The following is a 15,747-nucleotide window of genomic DNA, read 5'->3' on the forward strand; positions in this document are numbered from 1 at the left end:
TTTACGATGTAATAAAATAATATTTAAAAACAAAAATAAAATTATTTACAAACATACATAGCTGCAGAATACATATTATTAATTAGATATTACACTTGCTGATTTTTGTAACATTTTTCTTTTGATATATATGTTGTAGGTGAATTGAAAAATTAGGCTTATTGAAAAGAGCCTATAACATTTGCAATGCACTTTATACATTTTTGCACCAATTGCACATTTTTCTTATAAATCAGTGGGTATTTGGAGATATTTGCAGAGAAATTATAAATATAATCTAACAAAACTTAACCTACGTTCGCTTCACACGTTAGTCAGGGCGAGCATAGGTTAAGGTTAGATTATATTTATAATTATAAGCAATAATGCTTATACTTCTATTTTTCTCTTTAATAGGCAAACTGTTGCAAATTTTCTAATTAGCCAAAAGTTGTATAGGCTCATTACAATAAGCTGAAAAGTATCAGGCTGATTAGAAATTGCTGGATAATTTTCCAAATTCGCTGGGGACATTGCAAAATGATAACACTATTTGCAATCTGATTTTTCAATTCATCTAAGACACATATATATATTAAAAAAAAAACTTATAACGATCAAGGATAATGAACAAAGAACAAATCTTAATACAAATTTAAAAAGATGAAACAGTCACATCCGACCACCAATGTCTGACGACACCATTGAAGCTATGTAAACAAGTTATATTTGTATCGCCCAAAGAAAAAAACAAACATGGTTCTTGGAGAGTTTCTTTTCATTAAAACTATGACCTGTTGTGAAACCTCACCATTATTTTATGCATCACTGTATGGGCAAAATATATGTTTAGAATCTTATTTTAAAGTCTGAAAAAACAAATATCTCAGTATGAGACTTTAATGCATCAATTATAATAAACTTTTAATTTATGAAAATGCATAAACTTTTAACTTACAAAAATTAAGATCTCTATGGGTTAAAACACTTCATCTTCAACTTTGAAAAAATTATACTCTAATTTCAACAAGCAATTTATACATTTAAAATTACATATATAAAAAAAGCACTTTATCGGTCAAATAACACAACAAATAAAAAAATTACCTCTTCAAACACATCTTCACCAATGTTGTCTAAAACCTGTTTAAATTATGTTAAAGCAATAATAATATTCAAAAATGTTATCACAAAAGGAAAGGTACCAAAAAATGTATTAATATTTCTATTATTAAATAATTATTGTTTTATATTATAAATTATTAAGTTAATTATAATTTCATTATTTTAAATAAGTTAGCAAGTAAATACTTCATTAATGAATTTTATAGTAAATTTATATTACTATTTTTGAATGAAAAATAAAAATAAAAAGGTATTAAAAATTATTAACAGAGTTTATTACACCAGTTAATAAAATTAATAGCATCACTGAAAGAGATTTATTACCCAAAATCTCTTCATATAAATATATTGATTGAGATAAAATACAGGTCATTTTAATTCTTCAAAACTATTCCTGTATTTAATCTTAAAAAACAATTATTTACACTTTTGTATTTTATAAACAAATACACAATTTTTCAAAACTATATAATAATAATAATATTCAACAATAATTGCAGCTCATAACACATTATGAGACACAACAATCGCACCAAATAATGTCCCTTCATCTTCCTATTACATTAATTCATATCTTTCACACAACTATATAAATTAATCGTCAATAACACTAACAATACTGTAACCACAAAAAAAATCTTGCACAAAGAAATAAAATCAAATATTTTTTGTCTACTAAGAGTCCAAATAATTGGTACATGTGACTAGTACATTTTAGTTATAGTAAAATTAAATAAGTCATGTACAAATTATTAATGTCAATAGATATAAATACAACATGTTGTTCATCTTTCTATTTTATAATTAATTTAAACTGATAAACATAATACATAGTAAATATAAATAAATATATCTATTCATTATTTAATATACAAGAAAATATTCTTTATTATATATAATATTTATAAATATAAACTTTTATAAACATAACTTTTAAAAAAGTACAGCTTTCCTGAGATATATCAAATCTTTACTTGAAATAGTTGTAACAATCCTTTTCTTTGAATGGGACAACAAATATTTAAATAAATAAAAATTATATTCTTGTAAGTACAAAATTAAATAATTGATATAAAATATTTTTGTAACTATTATTTTAATTGGTTCATTTAATTTAAGAAAAATAGGGAAGTAGATAAAAAAATTACCATCATATGAAAGTGACTTAATTTATGTCAAAATGAAATTATAACAATGATAAAATTCTATTACTGGAATATTATTAAATATTTAATAATAGATAATATATCTCAAAAAGCTTTTTGTAAGCTTTTTAATAATGAAATAGGAAATTTTGTAAGAAAAATACATGTCATAAAAAAATTATTTCATTTATTATGCTACACAATACAATTGTTATATCCAAGGAAAACTGTATCTAAAATTTTATAAAAATAAAATTTACAATACCTTTTTTTTTCAACTACATTTTAAAATATTTAATAATCTTAAAGACCAAAATATAAATCTTAAAACATAAAAAATATACAATTTTTATTCAGTTGACCAGAACTTAAAATAAATTTAGAAAACCTAAAATCCTTTTTTACATTTTATCCCTATTAAATATAAAACTTATTTTTAATTATTAGTGTCATTACAACAGTAATGCTTCAGATTTAATTTGAATAAATTTCATTATTTACCATTTTCATGTTAGCTTATTAATAATTTGAGTCAATGTAGATAAAAAAAAATAACTGTTTCACCACACTTTTAATCAATTATTTTTATAAAAGCTAATTTTAATTCTCTTAGTGCAATGTAATAATACTAGTAACTGCATGATAAATAAATAAGTAAAAAAAATTGAAGATGTTAAGACATTTCATTCTAGAAGATTCTTCAAGCTCATTCAAGATATTTTTTGTCAAGAATACTGCTCAATTTTTCTTAATCAATTTTACTTTTAGTAAAAAGCTTGACTAAATTACTTTTAAAATTATAACCGCAATATTTTTGAGCCCAAAAAATATAAAATAAATTAAAAACTATTAAAATTAAAATATCAATCTAAAGAAAGCAGAAATATAAATCAGTAAATGTATTCATGTTGAACAAGCAGTAAACAAGTTTTGGCAATATATTGTGGCCCTGTAATCAATCCATAATGTGGATGAAAATTTTCATAAAAACATATACAGCCCTAGAAGTTCTGTTATACTGGAAAAAAAATTCCAGCAAAGATATACATTCAAACTACAAAATGTTCTTTAAAAAATTAATTAATAATACCTATTGGGAAAATGGTAGAGCTTAAAGAAAATAAAAACTAAATTAACAGTGGAAGAAATAACTGACGGATGAATAAGTGACCAGGAATAAATATATAAAATTGATGAGTATTATAAAATTAAATACATTAATAGAAACTTCAAATGTGTGCAGTATACTTGTAATAACAACTCACTTCTAGAAGAATGTCTCAAAGAGGTATATATAAAAAACAAAATAAAAACCACAAAATCTGGGTAGATTACTTTAACATTACACAACTTAAATGACTAATACAAAAAATTAAAAAAACAGAAAATTTTAAACTAAAAAAAAAATATTATGACATACACAAAGGAACATTCATCGAACAAACAAATAAATAAAGTGACAGAAGATAATCTCACAACAAAAAAATCAACAAAACAAGAAAATACTGACTCATCTTGGCTTTAAAAGATTTTATAAAAGCCTATCATGTGTTTTTCCAAAATTCATAAGTGATATTTATCACCAAAAAAGTACATCAAAAATTTTAACATACTTCTTTTAAAAGGCATGATTACATCACTGTTCTAAAAATGTAATAGAACAACAGGTTTCACCCTGTAGTTCTTGAATAAGTAAAATATAGAAAAAATAATACTCCAGTAAATCATTTCTCAAAACAACCAAACTGAATTTGAATTAAAAACAGAAAAAAACTATTTTTAAATTATTGAATTAAACAATAGAAACCATTAAAAATCCTTTAGAACAGTGTGAATAGCCTTTTAATAAACAACTTATTTTGAAACACATGGATTTACCATGCAATTAAAAAACGCATCAGTAAAATTTATCTTGTTCAAGATCAGCTCTTATATGACCATTTGCTAAACTATGACTATTTCTTTTAATAGTAGCCGTTTCATAATCTCCTGGTTGTTTAGCAAATAATTTTGGTGTACCATTTGAAAGGATAGGTTTTGAAGAAAATGATGGGGTCCTTTTTGGTGAATGCATTTCTTTTAAGGGTACAGTTACATAAGGATTTTGTTTAGAAGATATATAATGCGGTGACCCAGGCAATGAAGGACGTTGTCTATGTAACCAGTAATAAAATCCACCAGCAGCTGCTGCAATACCAATGATAAATGCACCAATACAAAAGCCAACAACTGATGCAATAGTCATTCCATCTCTACCTGAATTATCGAGATTGGTTTGTGAAGGCAGGGCATTTAAATCTGAAAAACAAAATACAATTCATGCATTATTAAATATCAGTAACTATTGCTATAATATATAATATATATATATATATATATATAGGATGTTGTAGTTAATAATTATAAAAACTACCTCTGAACATAAACAGCAAGCTTAATGTAAATTAAATAAAATGAGAAAATGAAAAAGTAAATTAAATTAAATTCTGTATTTACATTAGCAAATGTTTAAATAATTACCAAAATTTCACAAATTATGTTACAAGTAACCCTGTACAGCAATGTACTTTTGCGCTAAAGTGACCAAAAGGAGAGTTACCTTCATTTTATCATTAGTGTGGGGATTTAATTCATAAACTATCCTTCAAACAGTCCTAAAGGAAAAATTTCTCTGCTTACAGAACGTTCTTTTGAACACATGCTAATGAATTGTTTGATATATGATACACTGCTCATCTTGTTGGACCATACTCATTTTCACAATCTGTTAGTTGCTGAGTATACTTCTGTATTGACAGTCTGGTTAAAAAATATTGAACCTGCTATACAATTACAAAAACCAACACACCATTTACTGATTTCCTCATCATGTATATTTGACATACTTCTTAAAAGGGTCCAGAATATGCATAATCTTCCACTACAGCAACCCTTTCCTCAATTAAAAAAGCCATTTTAAAAAATACAACCTGCAAACAACAAAACTTTACTGGACTGAAACGTGAACAATTGACACAATAGATCAGAGTAGAAAATATACAAGAAACTACACAATAGTGGTGTTACTAGTAGGAACAAAAATAGGAAAGTTAATACTGACACTCAAATAACTTTTCGATAACTGTTCGAATAACTGTTCGAACCAGCTCAACCAGTCTTTAGTTGCTCACGCTGTTCAAGGTATTAGGTACCATACATTAGGTACGAGATGTACAATCACAATCCAGTGCTATCCATCTATCCACATACACACACCAATACTTGAAAAATCCTTTCAATTTTATTAAATTCAAATCATTATTCATTGTTATAAGTATAATTTTATAGAATTCCACATTTTAATCATAGCAGCCACAAATAAAAAAGAAAATGTTTTCTCTTTCTCATTTAAGGGAAAACAGAAGCACTAAATCAAGTGCATGTACTTCGTTCATGGTCAAAGTAGTTAATTCTTTCATCTAAAATTTTGAATCCATAGATTCATCAGTTGTGAAATACCACAATAAAAGACGAAGCATTACCATCATTAAATACAAAATCTGATAAAACTATAGATTTTATTTGAGGAAGATGAAGGGATGCTTGAACCTTTAAAAATCTTTAGAGAAATTATATGACTTCATTTTATCATATACTGGGAAACAGATTGAATGATAAGAGAGTCCTATCCTTCACTGTTTATTGAACCAAGAACTTAAAAATATTATTACAAACAAACTAGTGTCTAATCAGAGTAGTTTATTACCATCTCATACGGAATTTTGAATCTACATTTAGAATTTTCTGTTGGGTAGGTACAGCATCACGCTATAATTTATAAGATTTCTTAAAGGTCTAAAAGTATAAAATAAAATTAATTTAGAATTTAAAAATTTTATGATAGAAAATAAAACTCTGAAACAAATAGAATCAACTAGATAGGTTTCCTTATGAAATATGTGAATATATTCCTTATGAAATATGAGATATATAATAATGATATACTAAATGGACAGAATTCAAATCTAATTCAACCATAGCCTAAATATATCTTCCTAAATTGTGAAAAATGTCATTAGTGACATCAGAAAGCAAAACAAACAGCACTAGTGTACTGGGGAAGATTGCAAGTGTGGAGAGCAAAACAAACAGCATTAGTGTACTGGAGAAGGTTAGTTAAAAGCATTATAGGTTAATTTAAAAAAAAAAAATTGTTTTCTTGGAACCAACCACACTACAGTCAGGGAATTTTTCTTTCAACTTATAATAAATATTTCTTATATTATAAATAAAAATAAATATATACCATTAGACATTTCAAGACAAATTCTTGATTCCCGATCATGTCCTTGGCAAAGATCAGGTCCTGGATTCGAAGCTAAACAATTTCTTTTACGATGCTGTTGCCCAGAAGAATCACAAAGAGACCATGCTGACCAGTGCTCCCAGCCTAATAAAGCTGATCAAAAAAAATACAACCTTAATAAGTTTAATTGTTTAATATACACCTGTTTAACATTAACATAAGTGTTAATCTGGTTTGGAAATCAGACACTGCTGGCACTTGCAAATTTTAAAATGATTATGAAATACAATAAAAAAAAATTTCTTTTTTTCCCCTTTTTAATGGTATTATAGATATGATGCATGTTTAGAAAATCAGAATTATTTCTAAATTTGGCCACTAGAACGCTTCACTCACATTTATGCACATGCAGACTGAATTCCTTTTTGATTACATTTTGTTTTATATGAAGTAGTAACAGATCGTTAAATATGCTCATACTAGTTGCCAAAAATACTCTCTGAGGACAACAAGAAAAAGCAATTTGTTTTGATTTTGATCATATGACACATCCAAGACTTAAGCAAGCAACTTTTGCATTTGAACCAATTTCTTGCAAGTCAACACTACAATGATGATGCCAAGGCATACTACAATGATGATTCCAAGGCATAGAGCTATAAACAAGTCTTAACTCTTTGAGAGCCGACATCTGATTTGCAAGTGGAATCGAACCAGAAGTAGAAAGATTTAAAAAATAAAAAGATTTGTTCTAAAATATTCATAACATATTATGATTTTTAAAGTATCTATATCAGCATATTGAATTTTAAAATAATCATTTGCTGCTTTCAACCATATCAGTCTCTGTTTTCTGTGTATAGTTGTAAATTGTTGTACATTGTTTTGTTTTTTCATTTCATAATTGTGAAATTTTAATAGTGTTAGATCAATTATTGTTGATTTTTATCAGCATTTGTGTAAATTTATTTTTTGTTTGTAAAATAAGTTGTATTATTTTTTTAGCTTTTTTGGTATTGTAATAATTACAAGAAAACAATATTTTTATTTATGTAATTGCTCTTTGCCTAACAATACTTTTTTACATGAAATTAGTGTGTTTGTCTAATGTTTGTTTTTTCCAAATAAATGCATATGGCACTTTAGACATAGTATCATATTTTAGCAGAAAATGCATTTCTCACCTGTTTTTTTTAAATTACACATAAAATTAATGCACATACTAAAAAGTGCCAGTACTTTTTAATAAAGTTATTTTTCTTTTACATTTCACAAGGGTTGAAAATGACATTCTGAAAAACATTCAAGGTAAGAATTATACATACATATTATTTTCTGTAGTTTAAGAAATGGAGATTAATGCTATAAACTAAAAAATAACAATGTTTTTTTTTTGACATACATGCGTTACAACTTTCCTCAGCATGTTTTCTACATTTAATGAAAAAAATGGCTAGTACAACAAACAGTTTATACTAGTGAAAGTTATGTTGAAAAGTAGTAGACGTCTTTCTGTTCTATTAATAAAATATAATAAATAATCCTGCATATTTATTACATTTAATAAAATGTTAATAATAATAATAATTCACACATAAGTTCCTGATAACATATATTCACCTTTTTGGGAAGGGGGATAAAAGTAAATAAGTACTAGCAAAAAAGGTTGGATTAATGAAATTTTGGGCAAGAAGAAATAATCATTTTTATTCTACATTTAAATGCAAAACATAAAAATTAAATTGAAGAGTAGATCAAATTAAAGTAGAAGTAGAAATATATACTAAAATGTAGAATATAAAAGAAAAAATAAATATTGAGAAGAAAACAATTTAGAAAGTAAATTAAAAAAAGAATAGACTGAAAAAGTAACAATAAAAATTCTGTAACAATTTTACTTTTTATAAAAACATTATCAATTAATGTTTTTTATTCTGTAACTTACATTGGCATGTAGGCATTTCACATGGTTCAGAAACAAATGAAGGTCCTTCACATCCAAGTCCATCAAGATCTTTATTATTAACTGCCATACAGTGTCTTGTACGCTGTTTCAGTCCGATACCACATGACACCGAACAAGCTGACCATTCAGACCAACAACTCCATTCACCTTTTAAAAAAAGAAAAATAAATAAAATCATAAAAATTCTCATAAACATTCACTGACTAGAAAAATACAATTAAGAAATAAAATAATGCTTCTACATTTTATATCTTGAATTCTTGTATTGAAAAAAATATATATAATTATGAAAGAAAAAAGTAACAGTACCTTTACAGTTGTGTGTATTGCAAACTCGAGCAACACGAGAAGGTCCTTGACACTCCTCGATTCTTCCTTCACATTTTCGTTCTCTAAATTGTTGTCCTCCACCACACTCCACTGAGCATGGTGACCAGATTGACCAATCAGACCAGACATCTTCACCTTCTGCTCGACCTACATAAAAATTTTATGTTAAATAAGCAAAAATAAAAATCAACAATAATGAACTTTGAATTAAAAAATTGAATTAAAAATAAAATTTAACAATTATTTTCCACCATTTGTTATACATTAAATATTATAAAGATTCTAAGAAAATAATCTATTTTTTTAGTCAATTAATAACTAAGCTATTCTGTGCACATATTTAAAATTTTTAACCTCTTACATATACTTCTAAACATGTGTTATATATAAAAAATAAAAAATTTATTTAATAACAAGCCATATTAATGGAACAAACATTGCTTTTGAAATTTACTTTTACTAGATTACATTGAAAAGCAGATGAGTTATTAAAATACGAAATAAGAAGTTGAGAAGAGAGAATCTTGATAAAAGAGCACTAGATTGGTGGGATATATACAGATTAGTTAATTTTGGTACTAAGACAGTAAATTATGATTAGCTAACAAAGAAGGAAAAAATAATTTTACTCTGTATTACATATCATTACTATTACTATAGCAATATTATTACTATTATAATACTATATCTATTAAATTACTATTACTATCAATACTATCATTATTCAATATTAATTAAAATTTATATGATTAAGCAATCAAAAATGAAACCCTAATAAAACAAATTTAATTAAAAAAGAAAACAAAATAAACATCAAATAATTATTAACAAGAAAATCAAAAATCAAATAATTAAAAAAACCAAAAAACTCAATTCCATAAAAAAATCTTAATAAAAAAGGTAAGTAATCAAAAAGAGTAAAAAAGCTAAAAAAAAACCACTCTTAAACATGGTTAAATCCACCAACCTTTTGCAAGTTTTGTTTTCTTTGATGTTTATTATTTCCTTTTAATTCTAATTTTGTTAGATTTATTTATACTTATTTTTTTTATGTTGATCCAGATTTGGGGTTTATTTTATTATAACTGCTGTTTTTGTTTTTTTTTCCATTGTTGGAACAATGAACAACCACACAAGACAAGAATAGTGAAAAATGACAACAAGAGATCTTAAAGTCCATAACTACTATCGTGCTAAGAATGATTAATTAAATTTAATGAATTATATTAAAATAAATAACCTGATCTTAAGCAGACACCATCCGGCTGGCAAACACGTTCCTCTTCTTTAAATTGTGAAATCTTAATATAAGCAGGATCTGGACTAGGCGCTCTACAAGAAAATCTAAATCGTCTTTCGGTTCCGTTACCACCAACAGGAACCCAAGGTGTCCAATTAGAAAGCCGTCTTGATTCGATACAAGGACTAGTATTACAGAGTTCGTAATCAAGATGGCAACCCTGACAGTCTAATCCTCCAGGTGTTTGTGGTGGTGGATTATCACATCTTCGTGAACGAACTCTAAAACCTCCTCCACATCGAGCAGAACATTCACCCCATGGACCCCATGATCCCCATGCTCCATCTCTAACTGGTGCACTCAATGCTATTTTTAAAAAAAGTAAATAAATGACAACATTAATTTTTTAAATAAATAGACACAAACCATGTCAAAATGTTAGTGTCTCTATTCTATGGAGAGTTTTGGGTTCAAATCAAGGTTTGACCGCTTGCAAGCTACAAAAGTTATTTTTCATCACCAACAACACTTTTATTTCATTAACACTTTTAAAGTATAATTAGATCTAGTACCTACAATTAAATATAGAATAAATGAATATTTTAGACATGAAAAAAAAAGGAAAAAGTAATTAAATGGAAAAAAATAACAAATTTTCTTTCAAGTTAAAAATAGTAAAAAATTTCTGTAGTTAACATTCTTAAAAATTTGTTTTTAGCAATCCTGAATCCATTTGAACCACATTTGCAAAAGAATTCATGTGCAAACCATACATACACAAGGCAGCTTCCAGTAGATTTTTTTGTTTTAATTTCCTGTGATTACAAAAATAAAATCTCAACACAAATAGTAAATTTAGTTTAAAAAAAAAATGGTTTAGGCATTTTTAAATTATATTTACACTTTTCTATTGGGACATCAAAATGTTTATTGGGACATCAAGAAAAGTATCTAAAACCTTTTTCTTATTTCAAAATTTATTACAATTCATTAATTTATTTTAGACAAAATTTATTAAATTTTATTAAAAATTATTAAATTTTAAAAGTTATTTTATACAAAATTTTATACAATTTATAACAAAATTTATTCTTCTGTTAGTAATGCCAATGCCCAAAACGATACCGTTATCTGTACATGTTACTTTTTCATTCTTATTCTGAAATCCAAATTAAAATTGCTTGTTACATAGTTTTTTTGTTAATTACTGTTTATTTTTTAGTTAATATAGTTTATTATTTTTTTGTTTTTGTTTTTTATTTACTTTTTACAATTTTTTTTGTGAATACTTATTCCACTGAATGGAACCAAATCATCCATAAATTGAATAACTTGATTACAAAAAAAAAAATGAATAAAAAAAACCGAATATAAGAAAGAAGAGATTTAAAATAGCACGAATTAATAAATGACGAATGTGTTGTATGTTTACAACATTATACTTATTGTACAATTTTAGATTAGGATTCTTAATCATGCTTGATTCAAAATTTAATAATATGCAAAGCTTGAATTCTAGTAAATATAAAGATTAGATTTAATATTATTATATTTTAAATTTCCAATTATTTAATTTTTATAAAAAAAATATAAGAAATAAAATTATAATTTTAATATTTAATTTGTAATAAAATTATTTACACCTTACACTATAAATGTCTGAAAGGTTTTGTTTATTGATTTTTTTTATTTGAACATAAAACCTTTTTTATGTATGCACACTATATATGTTACTTCACTCTGAAAAAACTGAATACACAAATAAAAAAGAATAATTTAAATATAAAAATGTTATGAAATTTTAAAAGAAAAAAGTCGGTGCTGTGAAGCAAGAAACCTTTTAATGTGTCAGTTGATAAGTCTTGTTTTCAATAAATAAAAATTTAATATGTTATACTAACCTGGACAAGGAGGATTAGAATGACAATACATTTCAAGCGTGTCTGTACCAACACAAACTCGACCACCATGAGCTGGAGCTGGATTACCACATGTTCTACGCCGTGTCTTCACTGCAACCCCACATGTCTGAGAACAATCCGACCAAGCTGACCAACTTGTCCTGAAAATAAATTAAATAAATGAATTATTTACTGTGATAAACCACAAAAATTTCCTGAATGAATGCTAAAGCATAGAACACAATCGAAAGTTACAATTATTTCCTTAAAATTTTAATTATGGACTAATATACATATATTTATGGTAACATTTTATAAATTAAAATTTATTGGTATCAAAATAAAAACAGTGTGTATCTGTGGTGTGGTCTACCCGTAAAGTAGTGATATGACCTGCAAAGCACAGTATTATGGTGATCAAATTTTGGTTAAACTATTATATTTACCCAATTATTATTTTTTTTGCATAATTTATTATTTTCAAAATTTTGGTTATATTTATAGAATAAAATTTAAAAAATTGGGCGTCAGTTGTGACAAATGAGTTGAGCATTGTCTTGAAGAAGAACTTCAAGACAACGCTCTTGCTTCTTGCAAGCCTTTCCTCTGCTATCCTGGAAATTTACATTTCAACACAGGCTTGACTTTGTTCTCAATCATGGCTGCATAGGCTGTTGATAGCATGTTGCTCCTCCAACTAATCACAGAAAATCAGACAATGGGCACTCCAAAAGATAGTTAACATGACCTTACCAAATGATGGTTGCGTTCTGAATTTCTTATGGGCAGGTAATTCAGGGCATTTCCACTGCATGCGTTGATGTTTGAACTCCAGCTCAAAATGATGTATCCAAGTTTCATCACAGTTTAAAATCCTGTCCAAAAATGCATCACCTCTGGAAACCCACCTTGCACAAGTCTTGTGGAAGTTCAGCTTGTTTTGAATGATGGAATGAGTTGTGCCAGTACTTATTCGATATTTTTCAGCAATTTGTTCAATTGCAAGTCATTGGTCTTCTTGGGTAAGTGAATCAATACAAGAATCTAACGTTGAGGTTGACACTGTTATTGGATGCCTGAAGCGGTGCTTATCGATGACGCTTCTGTGGCCACTTTTAAACTTTAAACTTTCTGAAAGTAAAAATCTGATCACAGAATGCTGTTCTTCAAAAGTACTTTCTTCAAGCAAACACACCATCATAACTAAGACTTTAGAGGTTATGTTTACATAAATATTAATCGAACAGCTGACTAACACTCTTCGCAAGATTGCCAAGATTGCAACACTTGCAGGCAAGTTTCAATTGCATGCATTAAGCGTTTCCTTCACTAAAAATTTTTGTCTGTTTAGTTATTGAATGACCCTCGTACATAATTTTTTCAAAACAATATTTATATTGTATTTCTACAAAATATCAGATAAATATTATATTCAACAGTAATAGTAATAGTATATTTAACAGTATTCAGTATATTTAAACATTATACAATTTTTCTCTGAAATACTGATTTTCAATATTTATACATTTGAATTTTACATGAAAAAAATTATAAATAATTTCTTAAGTTAATTATATAATAATTTCCACTTTCCAACAATTTTAATTATAATGTCTGAGCGCTTTTAGATATAATCCATCATCAAGAACATTTATATGTTATGCATTATAATTATTTCTTTCACAAATTAATATATTAGATGAATTTTGAAATTACTATATAATTAATTTATATTAATATCAATGAGCCATGATTAATTAATTTCTTAAGTGTTAATATTTTTCTAACGTTTTTTTTAATTTCCATTACAAAATTTTTTCTTGCAGATTAATAGTCTGTTACTTTCTGAATAAATTGGTACATATCAAGTATATGGATGAGTAATCTATCAATTTAAAAGGGGTTAATAAAAAATTAACATTTTTTTATATTTAAATTATTCTTTTCTATTTTCATACTGAATTTTTTTCTGAGTAAATTAACATATATAGAGATACTGTGCAAACTTAAAAAAAGTTATCAAACAAAAAAATCTAAAAAAGAAAAAATCTACCAATCAGATTTTTCAAAACTTCAACCCCCTCTGGAGGGCCCCCAATGTTTTAATAAAAATTTCCCAGAAGACATTCCTCCCCCAATTTTGATGGAGGACCAGAATCAGTTCTTCAAAACCCATAGGACAAATGGTCTGGATTCACCTGAACTAAATTGGTAGACTACTTGGCATTAATATTTATAAATTTAAATTTAAAAAAATTATAAACACATTAATCTAATCTTGTGATAAGGGATATTTTAACTATCAGTTCCAAAGTTATAAATGTAAAATAAACATGAATAAAAATTCTAAAAAAAACATGTTACTCCACAATAAATTATACACTGAAAATTATAACGAGGTACCACCTTTACCCATGTTATATAAGCATAAAAAATAAACTTTTTTTTTAATTCATAAATAAATAAACAAAATTAAACACACCAAGATCCATGAACAGTGCAGTTAGTAACACGGATATTAATGCCCTCACACTGAACTCCACCATGAAGTGGTGGAGGATTATCACATTTTCTGGTCGAGCATAAACACTGGTCAGCTGAATCATTATTAGCAACATGAGAACATGAACCCCAGTTGCTCCAAGCTGACCACCCACCAGCCACTGAAAATATATAAAAAATAAGATTTATTAAAGCCAAGATACAAAAAATAAAAAATTATATAAAACTATTATTCATAAAATTTCAAATTCCACAAGTAAAAATTTCTAAACAATAATGCATCACACCCTATTTGATGCAGAACTACATAATTTTTGAAGATCCAACAATGTTTATTGATACAACATGAAGGAGATTTTAATTTAATTTTTTTTAAATTTGAAAAATAATTTAGTCAATAACAAAAAAAGCTATTAATTTTTTGTAAAATTGAAAACCTTTACTAATATCAACAAAAAATAAGTTAAGACATTTAAAAAATTTTTTTATAGCACATTTTGGCATAACATCCGTAATTTTTGTCTGTTTAGTGGATTTAATAGCTAGTGGTTGTTTACTTATTTATAATGCATTCAAAAGATAATATTTGTATTAAATAGCTAAGAACTTAAACGTTTAGCAAGGAAGTAAAAAAGCTGTTATATCCACATTTCTACACTTCATTTCAATTATGTTTGCATGGCAGTTGATTGAATTACTACAGTTGCGTTTAATTACCATCAATTTATTTCTGTATGTTTTAGTGAGGAAATTTCTGCTGAGTTTTCCCAGTAATTTATATCATAAGGAAATGTGGTGACTGTGATGATAGAAAGTTGTCAAACGGTAATAAAATTTTATGGTGATTCAATAAGTGTATAATTTACTTGTGGTACTTGATCAGAGACACACTTCTTTAGCAGGCAATTATGTTTTTTGAAGATTTTAAATGTATTTATAGGTGGAATTGAGATCATGTGTATTTTTTTATAAACATGTTTGAAATTGATGCTGGTACCACAATCAACCGTAATTGTTACCTAAGACAGTTTATGCCAACACATTGTTAGAAAACCTAGTAGTAATCAGGAGAGACTTGGGATGATGATGGAAATTGACAAAAGTCTATTGAACAGTAGAAAAAACAACCAAGGATGAATTCCTGCTACAATGGGTATTTGTAAAGAAACGAAGTAGGTTTTCCTGATGGTTGTACTGAAACATTTCCTGAAGTTTTATCTCCATGGTTAGAGCAGAACAGCCTTTTTTTTGTAAAACTAAAAAATGTTGGACAG

General features: G+C 26.5%; 1 protein-coding gene across 1 annotated transcript in view; it reads right to left on the minus strand.

Annotated features, from left to right (window-relative positions):
* Window positions 1-2,902: 2,902 nt before the first annotated feature.
* Sema5c (Semaphorin 5c) overlaps window positions 2,903-15,747 on the minus strand; it is a 174,711-nt gene continuing 161,866 nt past the window's right edge. The window contains exons 10-16 of the mRNA XM_075367215.1: window positions 14,454-14,634; window positions 11,972-12,132; window positions 10,071-10,436; window positions 8,810-8,977; window positions 8,480-8,647; window positions 6,535-6,687; window positions 2,903-4,547 (exon numbers count right to left, since the gene is read on the minus strand). Of these exons, the coding sequence (XP_075223330.1) occupies window positions 4,147-4,547; window positions 6,535-6,687; window positions 8,480-8,647; window positions 8,810-8,977; window positions 10,071-10,436; window positions 11,972-12,132; window positions 14,454-14,634 (1,598 nt within the window). The 3' untranslated portion in view covers window positions 2,903-4,146. The remainder of the gene's footprint in view (window positions 4,548-6,534; window positions 6,688-8,479; window positions 8,648-8,809; window positions 8,978-10,070; window positions 10,437-11,971; window positions 12,133-14,453; window positions 14,635-15,747) is intronic.

The sequence above is a fragment of the Lycorma delicatula genome, chromosome 5 (assembly GCF_047948215.1).
Source record: "Lycorma delicatula isolate Av1 chromosome 5, ASM4794821v1, whole genome shotgun sequence".
Lineage (NCBI taxonomy): Eukaryota > Metazoa > Arthropoda > Insecta > Hemiptera > Fulgoridae > Lycorma > Lycorma delicatula.